Genomic DNA, 23323 nt, shown 5'->3' with positions numbered 1-23323 from the left:
TCTGAGCAGTACAGTGCATTTACAATCTGGTTCAATGGATATATGTGCACACAGTTAACAGTTAACACAGTTCTTAATGCATCTATGGGTTCTTGTCAAACTGTTCATTCGAATTGGAAACATTTATTTCACATTCTGTTTGTAATGTGGGATCTACTGATTCATTCGCATCGACTTCATAAGAAATCCTCTGGTCGTTTTTACTCAAAAGGTGTTTGAGCGACTCGCAGATTCCCTTGTGTCTTCAGTGAAAGAATTGAAATTCAACCCAAAGACTTCACTAAGTCCAGCCAATGCACAATAACAAAAGCACAATGGTAGAGGGGGGGCTTTGGCCCAATACAGCTACTTTGCTCAAGGGGAAAATGTGAGAGAGGGCACCAGAAGGTTGAAAATATTAAGAGAGGAAGATTCTATCTCTTCTACCTTGCATCCCGGCGCTGCATTTTCCTACAGCTAGGGCTCCTCCAGCAGAGTTGCATTTTTTATTTATTTTTGCTTTTGACGTCAGCTTAACAAAAAAATAAAAAAAAGGCACAGAAAGAGAAAGGAATAGAAGATAGGAAGTGGAAAAAGTAAACAGAGCGAGCTGCCAACTGGGCTAAACGCTGACGTCTGGGTCCGACTGCATCCGCAGATAATGAAGGTCAGTGGCGTCAGAGCGAGAGCCGCTATAGAACAAGGGAAGATAAGACCTCTTTACACAGCCAGTCATAACAAGCTGCTAACGCGGCTCTGTGGGCTGCAGAGCACTGACCCAGCCAACGAGAAAAAGAGGGCCGATAACGAACTGCCATCGGCGAGAAGAACGTTCAAACGTTACCCAAAGGCGCTGTTGCCAGAACACAGTACCCTTGTACATGAATCCTATTTCAAGGACTGTATCAGTGAGCAGAGAGGAGATGCATTGTGATCGCTGTAGACGGGGGGAGACAGAGAATATCCCACTGGCCTCGGGGGTTAAAACAGCAGAGAAAGAGATGAAGCAGAACAATGGGAGGACCCAGGCAGAGAGCTCAGGTTGTGTTTGAAGCTAAAAAGAAGTTACGTTTATCACTCATATACTAATAATAGATTCTTTTTTTTGTGCTGTACAGAATATCAATAGTGGATGCACTATGTATTAGATGGGGAGAAAATGAGAATAATCTATGGGTTTTTTTGCCGTTATTACAGGATAAAGCTGGTGAAAAGCAGTTTTAAAAAAATGTAAAAGACACAACAAAAACCAAAATTGATGAGCCTTAAACATTTTCTATTCATGGCATCATTCATGGGATACAACATGTCAAATGTTGACTCGGCCTCCTTGATGAGGTCCAGCATAGAAAACTGTCTCGGTTTCACATGACCTCTGACACGACACCGCGGTTGTAAAATGCTCATCTCAATGTCTGAAGGAAGACCCAAAACATCACGAGCGACCGCTCCCATGAGCTGTAAACCAGACGGTGGAATGCATGACCTGGGTTCAAAAGGTCAAAGAGTGAAGATGTCAACCAACTCCGCGGGAGGGAAACCTGAAGTCTGAGTGTGCTAGAGGGCCAAAGTGTCTGTGTCTCATTTATTCATGCAGGTAAATACACTTAAAATAGACATTTAGGACAATACAAGAGAACTCAAATAAACTGACAACTGCGTTCTCCCTGGTGCAGGAGCTTTTAGTACCGACTGACAATGTCTGAACTGTAGTCTGATTGGTGCCGTACTGATAATATCTCGGGCAATAATATCACATCAGTTTCAACAACAACACAAACAGTTAACAAAATTATTGCTGAAAGTTTCTTGAACAAAAAGGTAAGAATTCAAATGTACTTTGTATTTAACAGCAGCTATTCCTAAAAACTGCAACAACCATGATGCACACTATAATTCAACAGTAACATTAGATCAACTCTGCATACAAAGTTTATGTATTTAACTTGACAGTTGGAGACTAATTGTATCTGACAGATAATAGCACAAAGGTCTGTGAACGTAATGCAACATGCACACAAACAAACATAAATAATGCACGTCTCAGTCCAGTCAATTGGAGTGTAGATTGCTTTTTGAAACAGAACGGTGAAAGCCACTTCATTAATAATGAGAGAGGCGGACTGGAGAGGCCCTCAGCTTCTCTCCACGGAGACTTATGCAACAGGCCCTTTACTCACATGAAGCAATTATCCCCGCAGACAACAAAAGTAAGCAAAGACTCATTATTTTCTCTTTGTATTAGCGGAGGATAAGTGCTGCGCAAAAGGCGAGCTGCGAACATCAGTCACATGGAGATTCACAAATCATCAGGGATGACGACTAGCATACCTCAGCAGGACTGGAGTTATTTTGTTTAAACAAAGCGGCCATGCTGTAATGTTTTATTGTCTCCTGACTTATCTTTGAACATATTATTTATTTAGTATTTTTGTCAGAATGACAGATGACAGATTCTCAAGTCTGAATCTTGTCTGACTAGCGTCTGGCTGGTGAAGACAAGCGTGCTCAGTGTGTAAGTATGTGTGTGGGTGTGTGTGTGTGTGTGTGTGTGTGTGTGTTGAGAAAGTAAATCAATAGGCATTGGTTGTAAGGAAGAGTGTCTCCTCACCAAGGGGAGACGTGAGTCACAGCTTCTCATGCCTCCAGTCATCAACACTCATAGTTTCATACCTCTGAATCACACACCGCTTAAGGACTTGTTGAAGAAGTCTATCACCATTGGAATGAGGTGATGTGGCAACTAGTCATTCTGAAAGCAAGGTTAGGAGAAAATATCCACTGGTTCCAGCTCCTCAAACGTGAAAATCTCTGTTTTCTTAGTCTTCTAAGTGTAGGTAAATTAAATATCTTTTGGTTTTTGCCTGTTGGGTGGACAAAACAAAACAAGACATTTTAAGACGTCCCCTTGGGCTCTGGGAATTTGTGATGGACACTTTATTTTTGCCATTTGTTGACATTCCACAGAGACAATAATTGGCAGATTAATCAATAATGGTAGCCCAGAGTGGCCCAACCGTCTCTGAGGCACTTATGGTGTCGCACACTGTTCCAAATTTCAAGTTCAGTTGTTAAAAATACCCATGTTTGAATTTTTTTAATTAAGACAACTTGTTCCCCTTTCCCGGTTTCTACGCTGAGCTAACTGTTTCCTGGCTACTGCTCGATACTTCACTACTTTGAAAAGTCGTCCCCTTTATTGTGGTCAGCCAACCGATGCAAGGAAGAACTACAGGCCGCTTCAGCTTGGATTTCTAGTCTCCGCCTCTTTGTGGCCGGGGGGGAACGAGAGCTCTAGATGATGCTCAACAACTCTCTTAGTTTTATTGCAAATTGCAAAAATGGCATCCCGAAATTGGTTTTTTTTAATGGTGCTTTGGCTGACTAAGTATACAGACTAAGAAAGGCAGCGAGAGAGGCCGAGGCTGCATTAATGGGGCAAGAGGACATGGCCAGCGGAGCTCTAAGCATTGGAAGCCCTCATGCAATGCATCCTGGTACATGAAGGCACCGCCAGCACTGCTCCACGAGTGTGAGAACTCCTCGCTTTCTCAGACATTACAGCACACACACTGAGTAATGCACTGCCTCTATTGACTACATTTACAATAAACGCTGATCGGACACCCACATAAAAAGACGGCCCTTTAACGGAGAGACATAATAGTGCCGAACCATGCCTTTAATGCCTATTCAAGTTATATGTAAAGCACATTAAAAATGAACATGACCTGTTGTTTCAAATTATTTTAATAGGAAGCAAAATCAGTGAGAGGATTACCTTTGGCGAATGTCTATTATCTTCATCAACAAGCCGTCTCAATGCGAATGAAATTGGGGACATTATTGTGGTTGGAACCTTACTACTCTACCTGGGCTTTCCCTCCACCGGCACAGTTAAAAATAGACATTAGTGACCCACATTTCCTAACGGGATTAAGCAGCCACCTCAGGCTGATCTGGTTCAGTACCAGCAGCCTCGCAGGAGGCCCAGACCCATTCCTCACATGAAAGTAAATGAAACAGAGGAAGAGTAGAGGCGAAGAGAGAGCGAACAAAGGGAAAAGGGCGAGAGCGCGACAGACACGTTCGATAACGAGACAGCCAATTAAAAGGAGAGGGATTGATCCAGACATGGAGGGAAAGTAAGGCCAGTGACAGTTCAAAGACCAGGGAGGATTACCACACACCGAAACCAGCGTGTGAAATCCTCCGCTCAAAACTACATACGCGTCATGAATAAAATGCACCTCAACTAAGCACCTGTCAGGTCTACTCTTCTGCTATGTCTGCAGTGATTTATTCAGCCCAGTCGAAGGTTTTACAAGCAGTTCCTCTGCTCTGGGAGGCGTGAATAACGGAAACATCCGACACGACATGTTCTCACATACCACTGAAGAAAAGGAGAGACGAGAAGAGAAGAGACAATGGAGGGGGCATTAAAGAGAGGAAGATAAAAATAGGGTTAAAGCTACAGAATATGAGGGAGCCGTAGGAGACCTGGCTAAAATAAGCTGTTTGTAAATTAGCTAGTACAAACTAGAAGTGGTAAACAGCTAGCCTGGCTCTGTTCAAAATAATACAAGTAAAAAAGTCTACTTCTACTAGCAGCACCTCTAAAGCTCACGTCTTTTGACTTCAACTGGATAATAAGTACACTATTTCCTGGCTGTAGCTTCCTAATAATCGCATAGACATGAGAGTGGTGTCAATCTCATCTAACTCACTGGTAGAAAATGAATACTTCTCCGTGATTGAAGCGCATTTAGCAGTAAAACACTTCTTATCTCTCAAAACTTTGCGATGACTTTGGCACTGCTTCAAAGGTTAAAGACTGTCTATTTGTTCAGCCACATTCAAAACTAAAGAGAGCGTGAAGCTAAGGAAACCAAAAGAACAGTCAAAAAATATTAAATACTTTGTATAAAAAGAGCAGCGATCTATCTCTGAGGCAACCATCCATAACAGCCAAGTCGCTTTCTCCACCGCACCCGCCCCGGGAAAAGATACGGCATCATTAAAAACTGTTGAGCGGGCGGTTCGATAAGAGGCAGAATGTGCCATCAAAGTATTTCTTTGATGAATTGTTGGCCCGGCTGCAAAACTTTAAGTGCTGCAACATGATACAGTGGCTGCTGAGCTTTAAACACATCCAGCAAGACATTTGAACTGCACACAGCCACTTGTTTGCATGCATCGTGTTGCTTATGGGGATTGAAAGGGATTTCCTGATGTTGTCGAGCACGGTCAAAGCCCTTTGGGTTGTTTATGATTTGTTAATTATATGACAGTTACATCGGTTTTGCCAAAAAATTGCTTTGAATATTCTGTTTTGAATACAACACATTTTAGCGGTTAAAAATCTGAGAGAGCTGAATATTTTGCCTATACCGACCTGTAGAAATTCTTTAGAACTACAATAACTATCACTAAGCCTTTCAGTGGTTTATCACGAAAAATACCTCTGAGCAGGTAAATATAGCACACTGGCTATTAACAATAACATGCCATGCCAGTTAGCGTGCATTTCCAAAGCTTTCAGCTAAGTTTTTAATGCATTCTTTCTCCATCAGAGTATAAATAACAGCCATTGTCTCTCGCCGTAAATCAAATATCCACTAAAAGCCTGTTTTCTGTTGTTCCACCATAAGTGGGCTGCAAACAAAGCACCTCGCTTAGAGCAGGAACAAGTGCACTCTACTCACTCCAGGGAGGCAAGGTGTGTGTGTGTGTGTGTGTGTGTGTGTGTGTGTGTGTGTGTGTGTGTGTGTGTGTGTGTGTGTGTGTGTGTGTGTGTGTGTGTGTGTGTGTGTGTGGTGTGTAAAATATTGCATCCCCAAAGAGCTCCTTGCAGCCATTTAAAACCGACCTTTGTTTAAACTGTGGACGGCATGCGATGCTGCCAAGAACATGTCAGGACAAGGAAGGGAAAAAAGTCTCCCGGACTAATGCGAAGGATAGAGGAGTGACGGCGAGACAATGGGAGGCTGGCAGCTGAGCAGCACTCCATAAAGAGGTTAAATTGCAGTATGGTTGAAATGGATTATTCACAAGAATGTCAGGTAACAGTGAGGGGAATAGAGAACTTCTAATTTAGCAAAACCCAGAAAGTGATGTGAAGATTATGTAGTATTAGAGTGAGAGCTGATGGAGACAATTGTAGAATGAAACTTGAAATTATCTCGAGAGCAGTGAATAACAAGACACCGACTTTTATCTTTAAGTGTGGGAGGTATCTCCATTAGGGCTGCCACTTTTCTCTAGGCCTGTGGTTGACGGCAATGGAGGTTAAAGATATGTTTAAAAAAAAAAATTTTAACAATGAAAAATAAAAGGACCTGGCCATTCAAATGAATGCAAAAAACATAATTGTTGCGCAACTCCATTACATAGAGCGACTATCAACATCCTGAGCCGAGGTGACGTCATCCACTAATCAATGAGTCAACCAATGGCTGCAAACTGCAACTTTCTTGACTTGAACAATTACCTTTAAACTGACAAATTGGTTCATCCTGACCAGTTCTATGTTGCACTCACGCCCAAAAAGTGTGTTCACTGCATTCATACAGGATCAAGGTCAGAGACCACTGGAGCTCTCTAGCATGCAGGAGCATTTGTAGATAAATGGAAGAAATAGCTTTATTGTGACTTTCCCTTTTAGCTGCTAGATAAATACAGACCATTGTGTGCTTGCTGGAGTAAAGACAAAACAGGACAACAACACTATAAGGAGGCACCTGCCTTAAGGGGCCCGTCCTGGACCACAAAAATTCTTAGTCGACTAACATTATCATTTCGTATATTTAATCGACAGGTTTGTAAAACAGAGGTTCTCCACAAAGAATCTCACAAAAGCTTCCTGGGTCGCACAACCCATTTCTATAAAGGGCTGTACATCCATGAGCAGCTAGCACTATACGTCCTTAAGTGTTTATATGGAATAACAACTTCTGTAGTTCCACTTGTCACTGCATGTTGGACCTCTCTGTTCTTACCTGGCTTGGTTTAGTCCCTGCTCCAGAGCTGGCCACTGGAGGCGAGATAGAAATAGAGTCTTCTTCTATGGTGGTGACAATCACTTCCCTTATCTCCTCTATGGTCTCGCAGACCTCGAGCACCTGCAGCACCTCGTCTCCCGCCTCCATCACCGTCGGTGACTGCATCCCCAAAATCCTCACCCGAAACTTCACCTCAACCCAGCTCGCTGTAACATCGTCTCTGTGCTTCCTTTCCCCCGATACATGCCAGAGTGAGCGTGTGTGTGTGTGTGTGTGTGTGTGTGTGTGTGTGTGTGTGTGTGTGTGTGTGTGTGTGTGTGTGTGTGTGTGTGTGTGTGTGTGTGTGTGTGTGTGTGTGTGTGTGTGTGACCTCCCTGACTCGGCTTTATATAGAAATCTCTCCCATCATGCCTCAGGAGGCATCGTATGGGACTGCGCGCTCGCTTGCCACAGAATGTGAGGGGCTCTGTGGAGAAGGGTGAAAGAGCGATGGAGCGCGGAGAGCAGGAAGAGAGGAGTTGGGTGATGAGATGATCACATGGGATGTCCTGACAGCAGGAGGGATGGAGGGGAGGGGGGTATGGGATGGATGGATGGATGGATGGATGGACGGAGAAGTAGAGGAGGTGGAAGGAGGACCGGAGGAGTACAGTACATAAACATTTGAGTCAAGAGAGGAGAGTAAACAACAACAATTAGGTGCCATCGTTGTACTCCAAAGGTTTCACCCATCCTCCTCCTCCTCCTCCTCCTCCTCCTCACTTACTACCTCTCTCTCCTTCCTCCCTCCCCTTTATCGGTCTCTCCCTCCAGGCATCCTCTTATTCTCCTCTCTCTCATTCTCCTCTCGCCTCTTGCCTCAGCGCCACTCTCCATGCATCACTTCTGACCCAGTGAGCACTGTGGCGTCGCAGCGCTGCCACTGGCGAGGCTGCATGTGTGTTAACTGTGTGTGTGTGTGTGGGGGGGGGGGGGGGGGGAGTAAGACCAAACCAGATCATCAACAGCAGAACACAACAACCTGACAGTGTGTCTTTATCTAAGCCAACAAATCACCAGAGCCGATATCTGAGCTAACAGCTGACGCTAACGGAGGTTGCATTGGGTTTCGTTATGATGCGTTCAAATTGAATAAATCCAGGAGATGGTTTCACAGCAATATAATCAAAATATTATAGATGAATTATGACCTGTTTAACTTCCTACCACTAGCTCTAAGTGTTTTTTGCTGTGTTTTTTTTATAGTGGTATCAAATTGGGTAACAAGGAAATCACTGGTATTGGTATTAAAGACAAAACTGATGGTGTTGTGACATCCCTACACATCAACGAGCCAAACTGTTGCCCTCGGACACACGTTCCTGCATCACCATGAACACACACACTGCATTTTATTTTGACTCGACCCCACATTATCAATCCTGCCGCAATTAAAACACCAAATCTGTACCAAATCTGTATTAATCCGAAGCTGAGAGTAGTTCTCAACATATGCAATATTTCCTCCTGTTTAAGTCACTCATACTAAAAACTGCAGTGGCCCAGCTGTTTACGGAAATGTCTTTATGTAATAAAAATAATGAATTTACATTTGTGATTTTGTTTTTAAATATTTAGAGATGGACTAAGAGATTTGTGAACAATGAGAAAAACATAAGGTGCTAGAAAGCTTAGCAGTAACAGTCGTTTCCCAAGTGCCCATGCGAGTAGCTGCTACGTCTCCAAGCCTCTGGAACTACAATGTTTGTCAAGACACAGATGATGCCGTGCCATTTTGTGTCTTCCAAATCACAAGGTCATATAGGTTATTACTTAACCACAGCTTAAAAACAAAAAAATAATTCTCTTCAAGACTTAAGCGAAGCCAGAAATTCAGGGAGAATTCTCTGATTGTGCTGACCTCACATAAAGTTCAACTCAGGGTGCTATTACATTTCTCCAACGGGTGCCCTGGTGGCGCAGAGGTTAAGGCAACGACCTTGAACCCAAAAGTACATTTGTATGTCACTCCCCTTCCTTCTTGTCATCTCTCTTCCTCCCTCTCTCCGGCTTTGCCCACCCACAGGGCTTGCAGCCTGGCAGTGGCACGCAGCTTACGACACACACAAAGCACTAGTAAAACCATGAAGCGCCGCGGGATCCCGTCTCACGGGAGACCGAGCCAGGAAGCACTCACCCCGGGGAAGCGATGCCAAACATGAACACAAGCGCTCTGCCTCCTCCAAGAGCCCGACATGGCTGCCCCCGGCCCCCCCCCAAACGGGTGTTTAGTGTGAGGTCCGGCTCGAGTGAGCGAGCGGCTGAGATCGCAAAGCGGCTGAGTCTAATCGGGTTAATTGAGCTGCAGGGAGGACGAGAGGAGACGGGGGGGTGCGACACAGAGGGGTGAGAAGAAGAACATGCTGGTTCTGAATTCAGCTTAAGTAAGCAAACACTGCAGTCAGAGAGCGACAATTGCTTTCCTTTGCTGTATATTTAAGTCACTGATGTCACTCAGATGACGAAGAAGAAACACCAGAACTCTGTGTGACTAATAAAGGATTATCTTATCTTATCTTATCTTATCTTATAGGCCGTTAAATGTCTTAAATCTGGAAGTAAGCTACAAAAGGTTGAGCAATCACATGCCAGCCACGCAGATAAGACAGGTTCAAGTGCATTTTGAGCCAAAGTGTCTTAACATTTCATTGCCAGAAAGCAACTGATTTCTGTACAACAGCTGGCAGAGACGGGGGGGGGAGCAGCTCCCTTTAACTGCTCATTTAAAAATAAACCCAGCTCCACTTCTCTCTCTCTCTGCTTGTTGGGATGGTAGGTGTTAACTCTCAAAGAATGCTTTGGTGGTTTAAACATATCGCATTTCTCTTGTTTGACACCTCGTACAATGCAGCGGTGCATCACACTCCTGAGCCGCTAAGCTGCCGCGCTGCATCGGCCGACGCTGCTCCCATCAGCCTCTCGTTATCCTCTCCAATATCCGGTTTCATACAGCAACAACAGCGGGACGGGTCGACCCAATTCCTCACATTATTAAGTGTCTGTTCACCTACTGAAGTCCATTGTCCTTTACAAACACTCAGCAGGCGAAATCTAACTTGGCACAGACATCTGCTGGAGCCACCTCGTTCCCACCTTCAAGACTTCACATCTGAACGAGCACTTGAAGTGTGTTATTCACATTCACAGATACGTACAGCCCGGAGCTTTGGCATGCGTCCTGGAATTCAAGCAACCTGCTGGAAGAGCTTAAATCAAACGTATCAAGCAAATCTGAGGGTTGTACCATCAACCTCGTTTACAAGCGGTGTGGAAATCCCATTTCAAATACACTAAACGGGTGAAGAATTGGTCGTCATGTGGGCGCAGAAATTTACAAAAATTCCCATCAAAAAAATAGTTTTTTCTATAAGACGTGTTCTACAGTTTATACCCAAGCTTAAAATTGTTAAACATTTATGGAAATACACTTATTCGCTCACTTTCACGAGTTAGATAAGAAGCTGGTTAACTTAGCTTTACATAAAGACTGGAAACAGCTAGAAAAGGTCAGAAAATGTGACATAATCCACCTTCCAGTACCTTTAAAGCTAATTCATTAACTCATTATATCACATTTATAGATTCCACACAAAAAAAAAAAAAAAAAAAAAGTGTACAGACAAAGCAACTTCCTAGAATCCCCGCTGGTTGCTTGGCAACTGGTCCCAGCCAATAAATAGTCCAATCCATAACCCCCTTATAATATGAAGGCTTGATTAAACAAACAGGGTTTAACTTTGTGATCCAGCTGCAGGCTGTGGCTTCACAATCAGCATTCAGACAGCCACACTGCTCCTATGAATGTGCTTTGATAAGTGTTCTGCATGTTGAGAATGCTTCCTGCAAAGTGAAGAAATGTACACACACAAACACCACCTCTGGACAGCAGGGTCTGAACAATTCTCTAGCTGGCGTGGCATTAATCTCAAATCTCCATTTGTGCTTTCCAAAACCTTTCAAAGCAAAACTCCTCTTTTTTTAATGCATCACAACCGTGAGAAACTTTTTTATGAGGGGATCAGGAGGACATCCCCACCCGCAGTGATGTGCCGCTCCGTCAGCCAAGACCTTGATTAAGTCCCAGCAGCGGAAATAATGAGCGGCAGCACTGCGCCCGGGTCACGCTGTGAGACGAGACTGACGCTAAATATTCACATACGGGGACCGGAGTGCACACGCAGGGATTTGTGCTGAGCCGCTCTCGCAGTGCAGTCGCCGGCCCTGATTACTCCAAACTGAAGCCAAAACGCTCCCCGCCCTGTCAGCAGCACCACTGCAGGCCTGCATGAATAAGACATGAAGAGCGAATGAACACAGAGGATGGCTGTGCTCTGTGGCAAATCCTGTCATGTGTTAAAATTAGACACGCACTAAAGAAGAACGGCTGCTACCGAGTCTTGCCGCGGCGACGGAAAGTGAGCGCCAAGTAGGTCAGTAGACGCCGGCGAACGTTGGAGGGTCCGGGAGTGTTTGTAATCATTTTTTCTTCAGCGGATTAAGCCGAACACTTGATGAGGGCCACTGTTCCAGACAGTTGTTTGGCTGTAAAGTTGGGGTCAGTTTTGGGTAAGCAGAGGCTGTCAGTGTGCTGAAATCTCTGCTTTCATTAAATTGTGTTTGACTCTTGCCAGCAGCATGTGATGAAGTTCCTGCTTTCAAGCCACGTTGGACGAAGAACGGCACACGATCCTGTGTTCTGCGAGGTAAAATTACATTTTTTACAATGGTGTCTGGTGGCTTTGAAGAGATCCTAAATAACGGCTTCAGTTCTCCATCTGCAACCATTTACTGTAGGTATAAACTGACTATGGATTAGTACCTCATTCAGCACCACTTCAAAACATGATAACTATCCCTTTAAAGCCCAATTCACTCATGTACGAGACAGTCACAAACAGGGCTCGGATACTTTACGTCCAATTACAAACAGGATGATGATATATGTTGTTAAGACTGCTGTTAACTGTGCAAACGCACATGGGAAAAACCCCAAACTACATTTACCACCTGTGGGATGGTAATGGAATAAGCGCTTACAGGTGCTTACAGTCATAAACACCAGCAATTAGACCCATTCCCTGGAACAAGTATGGAGGGACTCAGAGAGCTAAGCAACATTACTATATGCTGTTTCCAGTATTATTGACAGGATATAATGCCAGTATGCACTGATGAACGTAGCTGACCCAAGTTACAGGTTCCCTGGTTGTTAACACTTAAAACTCCAAGAATTATTCGCTTAAGACTGAACATTTGTTTGTTTTAATATCATTTTTCAGTCTGCAACTAAAGCTTAATAAAACTGTTGAACAAAGCAAATATGGTGTCTTAATTAATATCCTTATTTCTAACAACAAACTGATATGAAGAAATGCTGTTTATCATGACTTTATCATATCATTTCTTTCTTTTAGGGTCATAAAATTAATTGTGTTTTGGCACAAAAATACCACAGAAAACGGAAGGTAACAAACTGGCTATTACTCATGACTGTTTGGGAAGTGAGAACTCTTGTATCCCTCGAGTGCTACCCAGAATTTCACGTCCCAACACGCCAACACACAGACAACCACCTCTGCTAACGGAGCCGTCTGATCCACCTGCCTTTTATCCAACTCCAAGAAAAACACGAAAATATGAGTCAGCAGACTGAACCAAAGGCCAAACAAACGCATCCTGAGTGTAGCCTACGTGGCGTTACTGTTTAACCAATGCTGAAAGTAAATAAAGATAATTTGTCGATCCATCTCTTACCTTATATTGCTGTGTTATCAAATAATCCATCACATAATCCATTTTTTGTCACCAACATCAAAGTCAGCATGTTTTCTGAGGGAAGAGTTTGAATTTTGACTGCCAGGAAAAACAGCTTAGCTGCTCATTTTTTTTTGCTCGGTCTGGTTCATTTTTTGGCGATGGGGGGGGCATAAGAAGCAACAATCCCCCCCCCACACTGGACCTCATCATGAGTTGACCCACTCTGTAAATACAGCGTTTGCTTCTGACCAAAACAAAAGTTGTGATGGCCAGAGAAGCAACCTGCTGCATCCTTATCCTGTTGCAGATATTTTATCACCGGTAGATTTCCTGAAAGTGACGTCACAGACCTCGCCAAAAGTGGACTGGCCCTTCTGGCTTTTGCCCTCAAATACCAGATGGCCCATCCCAGCCCGGGCTGATGAACACAATAATCATTCCGACTCATTTTGAGTAGTGACTGATAAACCTCCTCTACTCTAAATCCCTCATAGAGTCGGACTAGTATAGATGCCCTCTCATAAAGCCACTGTGTTCCGCTATGGTAGAGGCGAATGAACAGGAATTGTGAGGTGATTCCTAATGTGTGATTCTAGAGTGGGTTTGGATGCAGGACTGGTTTGGAGTGACGGCGCTGTGTTCAGCCCTACCTGGACCTGCTCACCCCGAACGGACGAGTCGCCCAGCAGCGGCTCTGCGGGCGGCGTGGTAATTGTAACAGACTTTTCTGAGCGGCTGTCTTTACTGCGGGACTTGTGGCGGTCCCGGCTTCGCTCCCTGTGAAACATAGGAGAGGAAAAAAAGAGAAAAAAAAAGTTAGTGAAGTACAGATGTTGACATAAAAAAAATACCTTTGCGCAAGCTTGGAAACAAAGAAGTCTCAGAGGAGCACAAACACATTTTATACATTTAGTTCATTTTACTCATCTCGAGGAGGCCATCATACTTTTACAGAGTTCACGGCACATCTTCAAAAGTCTAAAACCCAAAGATATTTAGCTTACAATTGAAGAAAACTAAAACAAACTGCCAATTTAAATATGTAAAGAGCTAAAACCGTTAGATTGTAAAGATGGTTACAGATACATTTTCTGTCAATTGACTAATTGTATCAGTTCCAGAGAAAACTGTTGTACAGTTGATATGAGTCAATTCTTTAGTCTTTGCGCATAATCTCCCTCACATAAAGAACCCACTCTAAGCCACGATGACCCTGATTTCCTGTTCATGTGAACTCTACCCCACATAAACCCCCCCATCCCATCTATATCACAGCATCACTCCCACTACAAGGCCCTCTGTCTCCAACATATGAGCTCCATTAGCCAGACTGACTCCCTGCACTTATAGCCTTAATCCCTGCATGGAGCGTGAAACTCCGGCTCTCCACATCCTCCAGCCAGCATCACCGTGGCCACATGGCACAGTGCCCGCACTATGGCTCCATTACTACAGAACAGCTCAACAAGCCACAGTTAATCCCTCATCCGTGTCCCTCCCCCTCCAGCTGCTGACATCTTGGACATAGGACATACAGTATTTTAAAGCAAAATGCTACAAAACTGATTACAAAAAGTCTAATTTGTATGACAGCCGGTGTTGTGTTAGAGAAATGTTAGAGGTGGCTCAGACTGACCGAGAGACAGACAGACACCAGAGACATGGCTGTCAGATCTCATATAGATATAACGTGCTGAAGATGCTGTAACAAGATTACTGGACAAACATATTGGACATCGGGGGACTGAAAGAGACGTCAGGCAGTTCTTTTTTCAGCTGCGTGTCTGAAGACGACAAAAAAGGACATTTAAAGATACTGTTGTCCCGTGATGATAATAGAGTTTCCTGCCGCCTGTACGCTTGTTGTTTCTCTTTTTTTGTCTGAGCGACATTTGAGCGTAACAAATCTAATTTCCACAACCTTCTCTCCATAAAGACACAAAAGCAAACAAAATACTCACTTGTGAATATTATATGCCTGGGGCTTCTATTGTGAAGGGTAAGAACAGAAGGAGTGGATCTGGTCATTAAAGGTTGCCATCTTGGTTTAGACTACAAAGCCTCCGTGTTCTTGTTTCATAAATACAGACACAACTCAACCTCCTATGTACGACATGATTGGTTAATGCCTTTATTCTGAAAAGAATTGACCTTGTACCAACATCGCTTTTCCAACGCTAAATATTCACTTTCTGAGTGACAATATTCAAGACCAAAAAACGTTCACAAAAGTATCTTGAAATGGAAATTAGTCACACAAATGTGAAATTACATTAAAGCTGCATTTACAATTTTGTAAAACTATAAACACGACAGTTTTGATCGGAGCAGCTTTAATCTTTTCAAAGTCACACAAACAAAGACAAAGAAAGTTTGGATAAAGAAAGTCTGACGCAGCTCAATGAGATCTGGTGCAACAATAGCCCGATACTGAACTACACATGACGAACACGGGTAACCCTTGAACGCCACTTTCTCACACAATAACAATTCATAACTGTAATGTGCAGGATATCCTGCCTGCAGGGGGAACGGAGGAGTCAGTGTGACTGACAGCAGTGGAGCTGAACAGTCTGACGGAGCTGCATTGGATGGATGGAAGTGTTTTCATTAAAGGGAGTTAACCTGTCAGCTTTCCGCCTCTATTCTTGTACTTCCTCATTTTGAATGTGGACACGATTTTCCCACAGAAAATCACAACAGCACCTAATGTTTTTTCAACCTGCACAGAGCAAGAGAAAGCTTGTTTCCAATAGCCTGCAGCAACTTCTCGCACTGACAGACTGACTGACGGGTTCCAGCCGAATAAATCCAGGAGATTAGGTCCATGTAAGCCTTTAAATATATTACAGTTATCATTATTACTTTAAATATTATTATGGCTATCACCATCACTGCAGAAACGGTTCCTCCGGCGGGACTGATCATCCGTCAAAGGCTGTCACTGATTGAGATTATTAATTGGGGAGGAGAGGAGACGGGGAGGAGCATAAAGCAGAGATCCTCCTTTAGAAGCATCGGCAGAATAATAAGCAGCTCTGGGGGAAAGGAAAGGAAAGGTAATGAGCAGAGTGTAGAGGAAGGTAAAAAATATAAAAATAAAGAAACACTGCTATACAAGAGCAATGCTGTTCTTTATTTCCATGTCTTGGTCTTAGTGAACCATCAATTTCTCCACTCAGGGGACCTCAATGGAATAGAATTTATAGACTAGGAGTAGAACAGCATTCCCATTTAAATCAACCTAACTGGATGGTCAGAGCGGCGGCCATATTTATGTGTACCCTTGCCATTGCTATTGTTGTAGCGGGCTAACCTCAGTATAAACTAAACCGACTTGCTGCAAGTCTCAGACATTTCCGGTAACGCCAAAAAAGAGCAGTGAAGTAGTAATGCTACGAAGCAAAGAGAGACAGAGTCAATTTGTCAAATTGAACAGATAAATGCTTCATCCACACACGAAGCACATCACTATCACCAGATGAGAGGCATCTTTGTTCGGCTCAAAATGTAGGAAACTAGTAAACAAATGAGAATCCAGCAAAGTAGAGAGGGAAAAGTAAAAAAATGACAACCGTATTTTAGATTCAAATGACTGTCCGTGTTGCAAGATAAATCAGAGGGAACACAAAACAATTAAAGAAATGGCATAAACGTATTCATTCAGAGGATGAGGTACAATATCAGACATAAGAATGAGAAAAATACTTTTTTCCCCCTTATCTTTCTTTGCCTTCTCTTCCTCATAACATTACGCTGTGATTGAACCGGAGACAACCCACATCCATATTAAGAGATAACAAATAATGAGCAGTCACAGGCAGGTATTTAAGGCTGGGAACCACTGGTTGACAGTAAACAAGGTGTGAATGTGTGTCTGAAGACAAAGCATGTGTAATGTCCGTTTGTGTATCCCAGAAAAGCATGACTCACTGAGAAAGTCGAGAGCAGAAGGTAAAGGAACACCTGGTTTTTGGCATACTGGCGAGACTACAATGTGTAAGAAGAAGGTGCGAATACTATGCCAGTTAGACATAAAAACAGCATTTTGAAATGTGCAATGGCAGATGCACTCAGACAGGAAATGCAGCGGCAAGCAGACCTGTGGGCAGCCGGGAGGAGGTTTGAACAGATCAGTCTCTGTCTACCAGCCCCTCCCTCCACTCCCCCGGTCCGTTTTCTCATTCCCCCTTCGGCATGCTTCTGGGTTGATCGCACTGTTTGGAAAACTCGCTCCCAACACACACACACACACACACACACACACACACACACACACACACACACACACACACACACACACACACACACACACACACACACACACACACACACACACACACACACACACACACACACACACACACACACACACACACACACACACACACACACACACACACACACACACACACACACCTTTACCCACCCCCATTTCCCACATCCTCTTCCTGCCTCATTAACATGCAGCCGGCGCGTTGGTATTCCAACAGCGTGCTCGGCTATGATTTGATTAATGGAATTTGACTTCCAGCGAAGGATCCCTGAAACAGGGTATGGCTTTTTTGGAACGCCGAGGATAGGGGGAGGGGATCATATGAGGGCTGATGATGCCTGGCGAGCTGGGGCAGAGTCCTGTGCCAATGAGGCCCCTGGAACACTCCAACACCTGAGGATGAGTGTGGCTCGCAGTCGCGTTCTTTCTGCCTCACAACGAAAGAGGGAGCGATAGCAGGACGCCGCTAGAGAAGCAGAGCCAACAAGCGTGGCACGCCAGACCGTCTGTGGACCAATTTGTTCTCTCCGTGGCTGGCAGGGCGACCCACACACCTGTGTGGCCCAATGCTTTGTGTCCAAGCGCCAGTGGACGGCTCGGCCTCAGCCAAATGGGTAGAGTCATGGACCCAAATGAAAACTGACCAACCGCACACTCGGCTGGGTCCTTTCAAACCCATCAACGTGTTATAAAGCAAACGAGGGGGGGCGAGAGCCAGCGATCAAGAAATCAAGTGATCTGTCTGATGAGGTTGTTAAAAAAAACGCTTTCTCTGTCATGATATTCTGGAAATATTTAGTTTAAATCGGTCTAGAAATTACAGCTATGGTTGGTAATGTTGAGAATCCAGGAAGAGTCTGCTGTTATTCAACTGAAAAACTCAGATCAGCTTTTCCAACTAATTTCCAATGAAAGTAGCAAACAGCACTAGTTCCAAACGTTGCTAAATCTAACCAGAGTGTTGCCAAGTCCCTTCTGGCCTCCTGCCCAAAGTTTGTGAAAGCCTCTTGTGACGCGCAATGTAGGTTTATAGACAGGAAACCCATCCAATCATTACATTCAGGCTGAATAACATAGGCTTCTTTTTTCCTTTTTTTGTAAGAGCATTTGATATATTGATTGGTGTCAGGATGTAAAGAGAACTTCAAAAAATATATAACAAACAAGGTTTCTAAAATACATTACCTACCAAAGCTTGAAGGCTTCTTTGTTAGAATAAACTTGAATGTGACTGATAAGCTCCACTAAATATAATCATCCCTGTAGTGAGTGCATTCTGGTGTGGTGACCCAGGTTGAGTTGAAGGGGCGCTGGGTGTGATAAGCAGTCATGTGGCCCGGCTGCTCTTTAGGATTAGCCTCGTACAGATAACCCAAGAGTAAGGTGACACAATCCAGGGACAAGTGAGGGTCTGGTTGTGCTTCAAAAGAAAGGGGTTGTCCGAACATAGAAAAATCCAAAGTGTTAGCTTTCCAAACAGCCACACTGCAAAGTAGACACAAAAGCCGTCCGTCATAGATATCGCTTTAAATATTTGGATGAGTTGGATGTCTCCTGTAGGACATTCATAGTGTTGCACTCCCCGTTGTTGAAATTGGATCCTCACAGTGTGAAGCGGGTGTAAATGTTGGATTTTCTGTTTTGTAAAGTTACATTTATGGTCGGGAACAGCCCTCTGTATCGATAGATCGCAGTCAAAATATTGAAAAATGAAAAACGTTTTACGGTCAACTTACAAATCTACATAAAATGAATATAAATCCGATCCTTTAAGAGTCGTATCATCCAGAAACCCACAAATGGAAGTGTAAATGTAAATTAATTAGCTTAAAATTACTTACTCAGTCACATGGGAATGCTACTTGGGGCCCTATAATTGGAATTCGACCAATCAAAGGAACCAATTTTCCACATGAGCAGCTGCTAATGTGAGATTTGCAATTTCATAATCATTTAAATACTCAAAACTGACAGATTGAAGGAGCCGAGCTGTGGGAGAAAAACTGAAGTAAAGCGACTCAATCCAAAACTAACATGATCCTAAAAGTGGTTAAAATGGTTAAATAACTCTAGTTAGAATGAGAAGGAGGCTAGTACACAATTATGGCTCTAATGCAAAATATTGACAAAATATATAATATATAGTTGAACTATTTCGTATAACACTATAATCATTTTTATATGATTATAAGTCTGATATTAAAAACAAATTCAGAATTACTCATTAACAACCATCTAAAACATACAACTAAATATGTCAAAGGCACTGCGCCAAAGAATATATAGAAAACAAACAAAGAAAAAAGACATGGCGGAAACTTCCAAGAGGTCATGTGGTAATGGAATATTACATCCAGGGACTGAAAATCACATTAACATCCTTCCCTCGCAGTTAATTGTGCAGCTCTGGATTCTGGCTGATGTGCATGACCATCAGTGTAATACTCATAATTACTGAAAAGACTTGTCTCCTGTGAACTAGTATTTTACTCTTGTGCAAATGAACATGGTCAGAAGGGAATACAAACAATTTCTACATGCTACAAAATAAATCGGTGTCATCAGCATACGTGTTGTCTCAGCTTTTGGCAGGAAGTAACGCCCACAGACGTAGACCCTAATGGGACCATCATTTACTAAATGAACATCATGCTGTATTGAGGAAGACTTGAAACAAGCGATTGAGACCATAAACTCATGTTTACAATGTTTACCGAGGGGAATAAATCAAGTGAGAAGTAGAGTCATTTTCTCATAGACTTCTATACAATCTGACTTGTATTTACAGCCAGAGGAGTCGCACCCTGATGGACATTAGAAAGAATGCTCTTCCACATTGGTTTTGCATTGGAAGCGGATGTTGCCGCTGGCCATTACTGAATAACAAGTATTTTGGACACCAGTTGAGTCTGACACAGGAGAGGGGAGGCAGAGAGCCAGCTATCTGAGGAAACCACTCCAAACAACCGTGCACCATCTGTTTATGAAAACCTAAGCCAATCCAATTCCATTCTTCTATTATTTTCTGACAAATTATGTTAGAGATTGACTCACAAATATGCACAGATACAAACAAAACTACATGATAATGTCACTGTGTGATTGTGATCCCGCTCCATCGCGCCTGCATCTGTTACGGGGATCAGTGTAATTAGACAACAGTGATCCAGAGCTGCCTCACGCGTGGCACCCCTCGGAGTAAATTAGCTTCAGACGACGACGGCAATGGGTATCAAAAGCAACAATTTCTTTTTTTACGTTGTATAGATCAAATTAGAGGCCAGCCGGTGTCTTTGGCACAGTCGTGGTGGTAGCGGAGGAACGGAGAAGACGCTTGGCGGTGATGCCCGTATGTTCCTTTCCAATTTGCTGTCACTCACTTGAAAGGCTTCAGAAACAAAAGTGGCAGGGGATAGGACCTCCTCCCAACACCACCACCACCACCACCACCACCACCACCACCACTACTACTACCACTACTACTACCTCCCCCCCGCCTCATTTCTTTGATTCCAAATCAATGCGAGACCACTTTTGCTCTGCTCTAACTTTGAGCTACAAGGGCACATTCCTGCCCCGGGGAATGCCAGCGTAAGGGGGGGAACGAGTGATACGCCTGGGCCTACCCATCCTCAAGAGAGCAGCCAGGAATCCATTTAAGAAGGGGGAGGTGGAGGGAGGGGGAGAATGCGTTACAGAGGAGAGGTCAAGAGCGAACCAGAAAGGGGCAGCTGCTGCATTCGTATGGTGACGGGACACATGGGTAGCAAAGAGCGTGGGCATGATGAGGGAAAGGAAAGAGATAAAGAGGACAAGAGCGAGAGGGATAGAGGGCGACAGAAAGCTCCTTAAAGGGCAACAGGTGGCAGCGAGAGAGGGAGTGGAAGCGGAGAACTGAGAGATATATGGCGAAAGAAAAAAAAAAAAAAAGAGGTGGGCCCCCAAGTGACAAGGGAGGGGCCGTAGTGGAACAGGAGCCTCCTCTCAGCGAGTCCGCCGAGCCATCAGTCAGTCGGCCCTCCTCGGCACCTGTCCCCCGCTGCCATTTCACTGCTGACGGACTAATGCGCCGACACAAGAGAGGAATATGGAGACACACGAGAGGGGGAACAGAGAGGTGTGTAGGGAGAGGATGGTTGAGGAAGTAGAAATCCAGGTAGTAGAAAGGGAACAAATATGGACCGACTCATAATAAACTACACAAAATCTATAGAAATGTTTCTGGTTCTGGTTTCAGAAATCAGAACCAATTCTAAGCCTAATTCATGTTTTTCATCAGCTCTAAAATCCAACTCTTTTGCGTAACCTGACTCACGGTTGGAGCATTTCTTTGGCCTGGTCAGAAATGTATCTCTTCCTGTTGAATAATCAGTTCCAAAGATGAGCTAATAAATATCTGGCTCTTTGAGAAAAGTGGAAGGTCAATAAAACATAAATTACCAAGGTGCATTTCGGCAAGAAAAACATCCAATTGCAAAAAATTTAAATTCTGCCGCAAACAAGAGAAAACAGATTTTACAATGTTTGTCGTGCTTGATAAATGACTTAAATGATTAATCAATCATTAAAGTTTATTTATTATTAAGCAAGGGAGTGATTAGTCAGCAAAATGTGATTGATAAAGTTGGCGGGAGGAAACAGAATCATTGACGGAGGAGGGTTTACACTTACCCGTGCCTGTGGGATCCCCGGGAGCGTCCCGAGTAGTAGGAGTAACCCGAGTAGGTGGACTCTGTGTCCATGGCGGTGCGGTCCTGCCCCGCTGCTGCCGGGCTTGGGGGGGCTGAGGCTGCTGGGCTGGTTCCGCTGGCAGGAGCGGCGGGCTGTCGATGAGCTGGAGGCGATGGACCGGCTCGCTCACGAGGTTGACGGAGGCGGCGAGCTGTCGGCGGTCAGGCTTGAAAGCGACCCTGGGGGCGCCCGGTGAGGAAACATCAACCTGGAGGGGAGCGAGGGGGGGAATTTGAATTTAAAATGTGAAATGTCTGGGAAGAAAGCCCAAATTCAACTGTTAGAGACAGGAGGAGCCAACAAGACGGAGACAATGTCTGACAGGGAATAAGGAACATTACAAAATCAACCCTTCCTTTTTTCATCACTTTAAATCATTTAGTATTTATAAGCAGATGCATAGATGTGCATCTGTTTATCTGTATACAAAACCTGCAGTAACAACACTCTGTCAAAGGCAGCTCTCAGGAGGTTACAGCTGAGCGTTCCACATAAAAGAATCGCTGCTTCCGTGAAACAGCAATTTGCTCTTATTCCCGTACGGCCCACGACTGTTGTTCAGACGAGGGTTTTAACTCTCTGACAGACACACAGCAAACTATTTAAGCCCCACACTGACGAGCTTTGAGATGCAGCTAGAGTGCGGCGAAGATAAAAGCCTCTTTTTCTTTTTTCCCCCAGGAGAAGTTAATGATGGAGATAGGAGGTGTTGCCAGTTTGAGAGCCATACCGGGAGTTGTGATGGCAAAGTGAAAGAAGAAGGAATTTGTAGAACTGCTCTTAACTATGTGTGGTCTTGTTCTTCCTACATGTCGTCACGTTTAATAAACAGTGGATTGTATCAGCATGAACGCATGTCAAGGGGAAATGAATTGCTTGTGGCTAGAACACGCGTCATTTCAAAGTAATGAAACTTTAGCAGCGAAGCGTGACGTGATGTCTCTACCAACACTTCTACACCACCCCAGGATGGGTCTGTTAAGATGATTGGATCATTTCTTTTAATCGAAAATGTTCCAGCTTACTATGGAAAATTGATTTTTGGTGAAATTGATTTTTATCTCATCATGCAGAGGCATATATTGTCTAGTGGAAACCAGAGGTTATTTGGTGATTAGTCAAACATAAGGATTGGAATGGTTTAGATTACAGTTTCACAAAGAGTAAATTGTTCTTTCTCTGTTTCATATCATAAGAAGTCTGATATATTTTAGGCATAGAATGAGCTTGGAACCAGATAATGTGTGGGGTTCTTCAACTAGACAAAATAACTATTAATGCTATTTATTTATCCTTTGTATAGAATGCAGCAGGAGTGAGTCCTAAAACCAGGAAATGAGTCAATGGGTTTTTGGTCGGATGCCTAAAATGAGGTCTGTGGTTAGCACATGATGAAGAGGTTTGAAGGTTTCATTCTACGACATAAAATACGTCAGTAAATACTCCTTTACTGACTTTTGAATCTTTTATGAGTCTTAAAAGCGGCGGTTGTTAACAACAAGCATTCATGCTTCAAAAATCATCAAGGGCGGTGTTCATT

The 23323-nt window shown here is 43.7% G+C and overlaps 1 protein-coding gene across 3 annotated transcripts in view; it reads right to left on the bottom strand.

Moving 5' to 3' along the window:
- The window catches only part of LOC129111722 (vang-like protein 1), a 47495-nt gene that overhangs the window by 14477 nt on the left and 9695 nt on the right, over positions 1-23323 (bottom strand). For all 3 annotated transcript variants that reach the window (XM_054623792.1, XM_054623794.1, XM_054623793.1), the window contains 2 exons: positions 21724-21991; positions 13427-13553 (listed from right to left, as the gene is read on the bottom strand). In XM_054623792.1, the coding sequence (XP_054479767.1) occupies positions 13427-13553; positions 21724-21794 (198 nt within the window). In that variant the 5' untranslated portion in view covers positions 21795-21991. The remainder of the gene's footprint in view (positions 1-13426; positions 13554-21723; positions 21992-23323) is intronic.

This window comes from Anoplopoma fimbria, chromosome 22, assembly GCF_027596085.1.
Source record: "Anoplopoma fimbria isolate UVic2021 breed Golden Eagle Sablefish chromosome 22, Afim_UVic_2022, whole genome shotgun sequence".
NCBI classification, from domain to species: domain Eukaryota; kingdom Metazoa; phylum Chordata; class Actinopteri; order Perciformes; family Anoplopomatidae; genus Anoplopoma; species Anoplopoma fimbria.
This window is presented reverse-complemented; position numbering and strand designations above follow the sequence as displayed.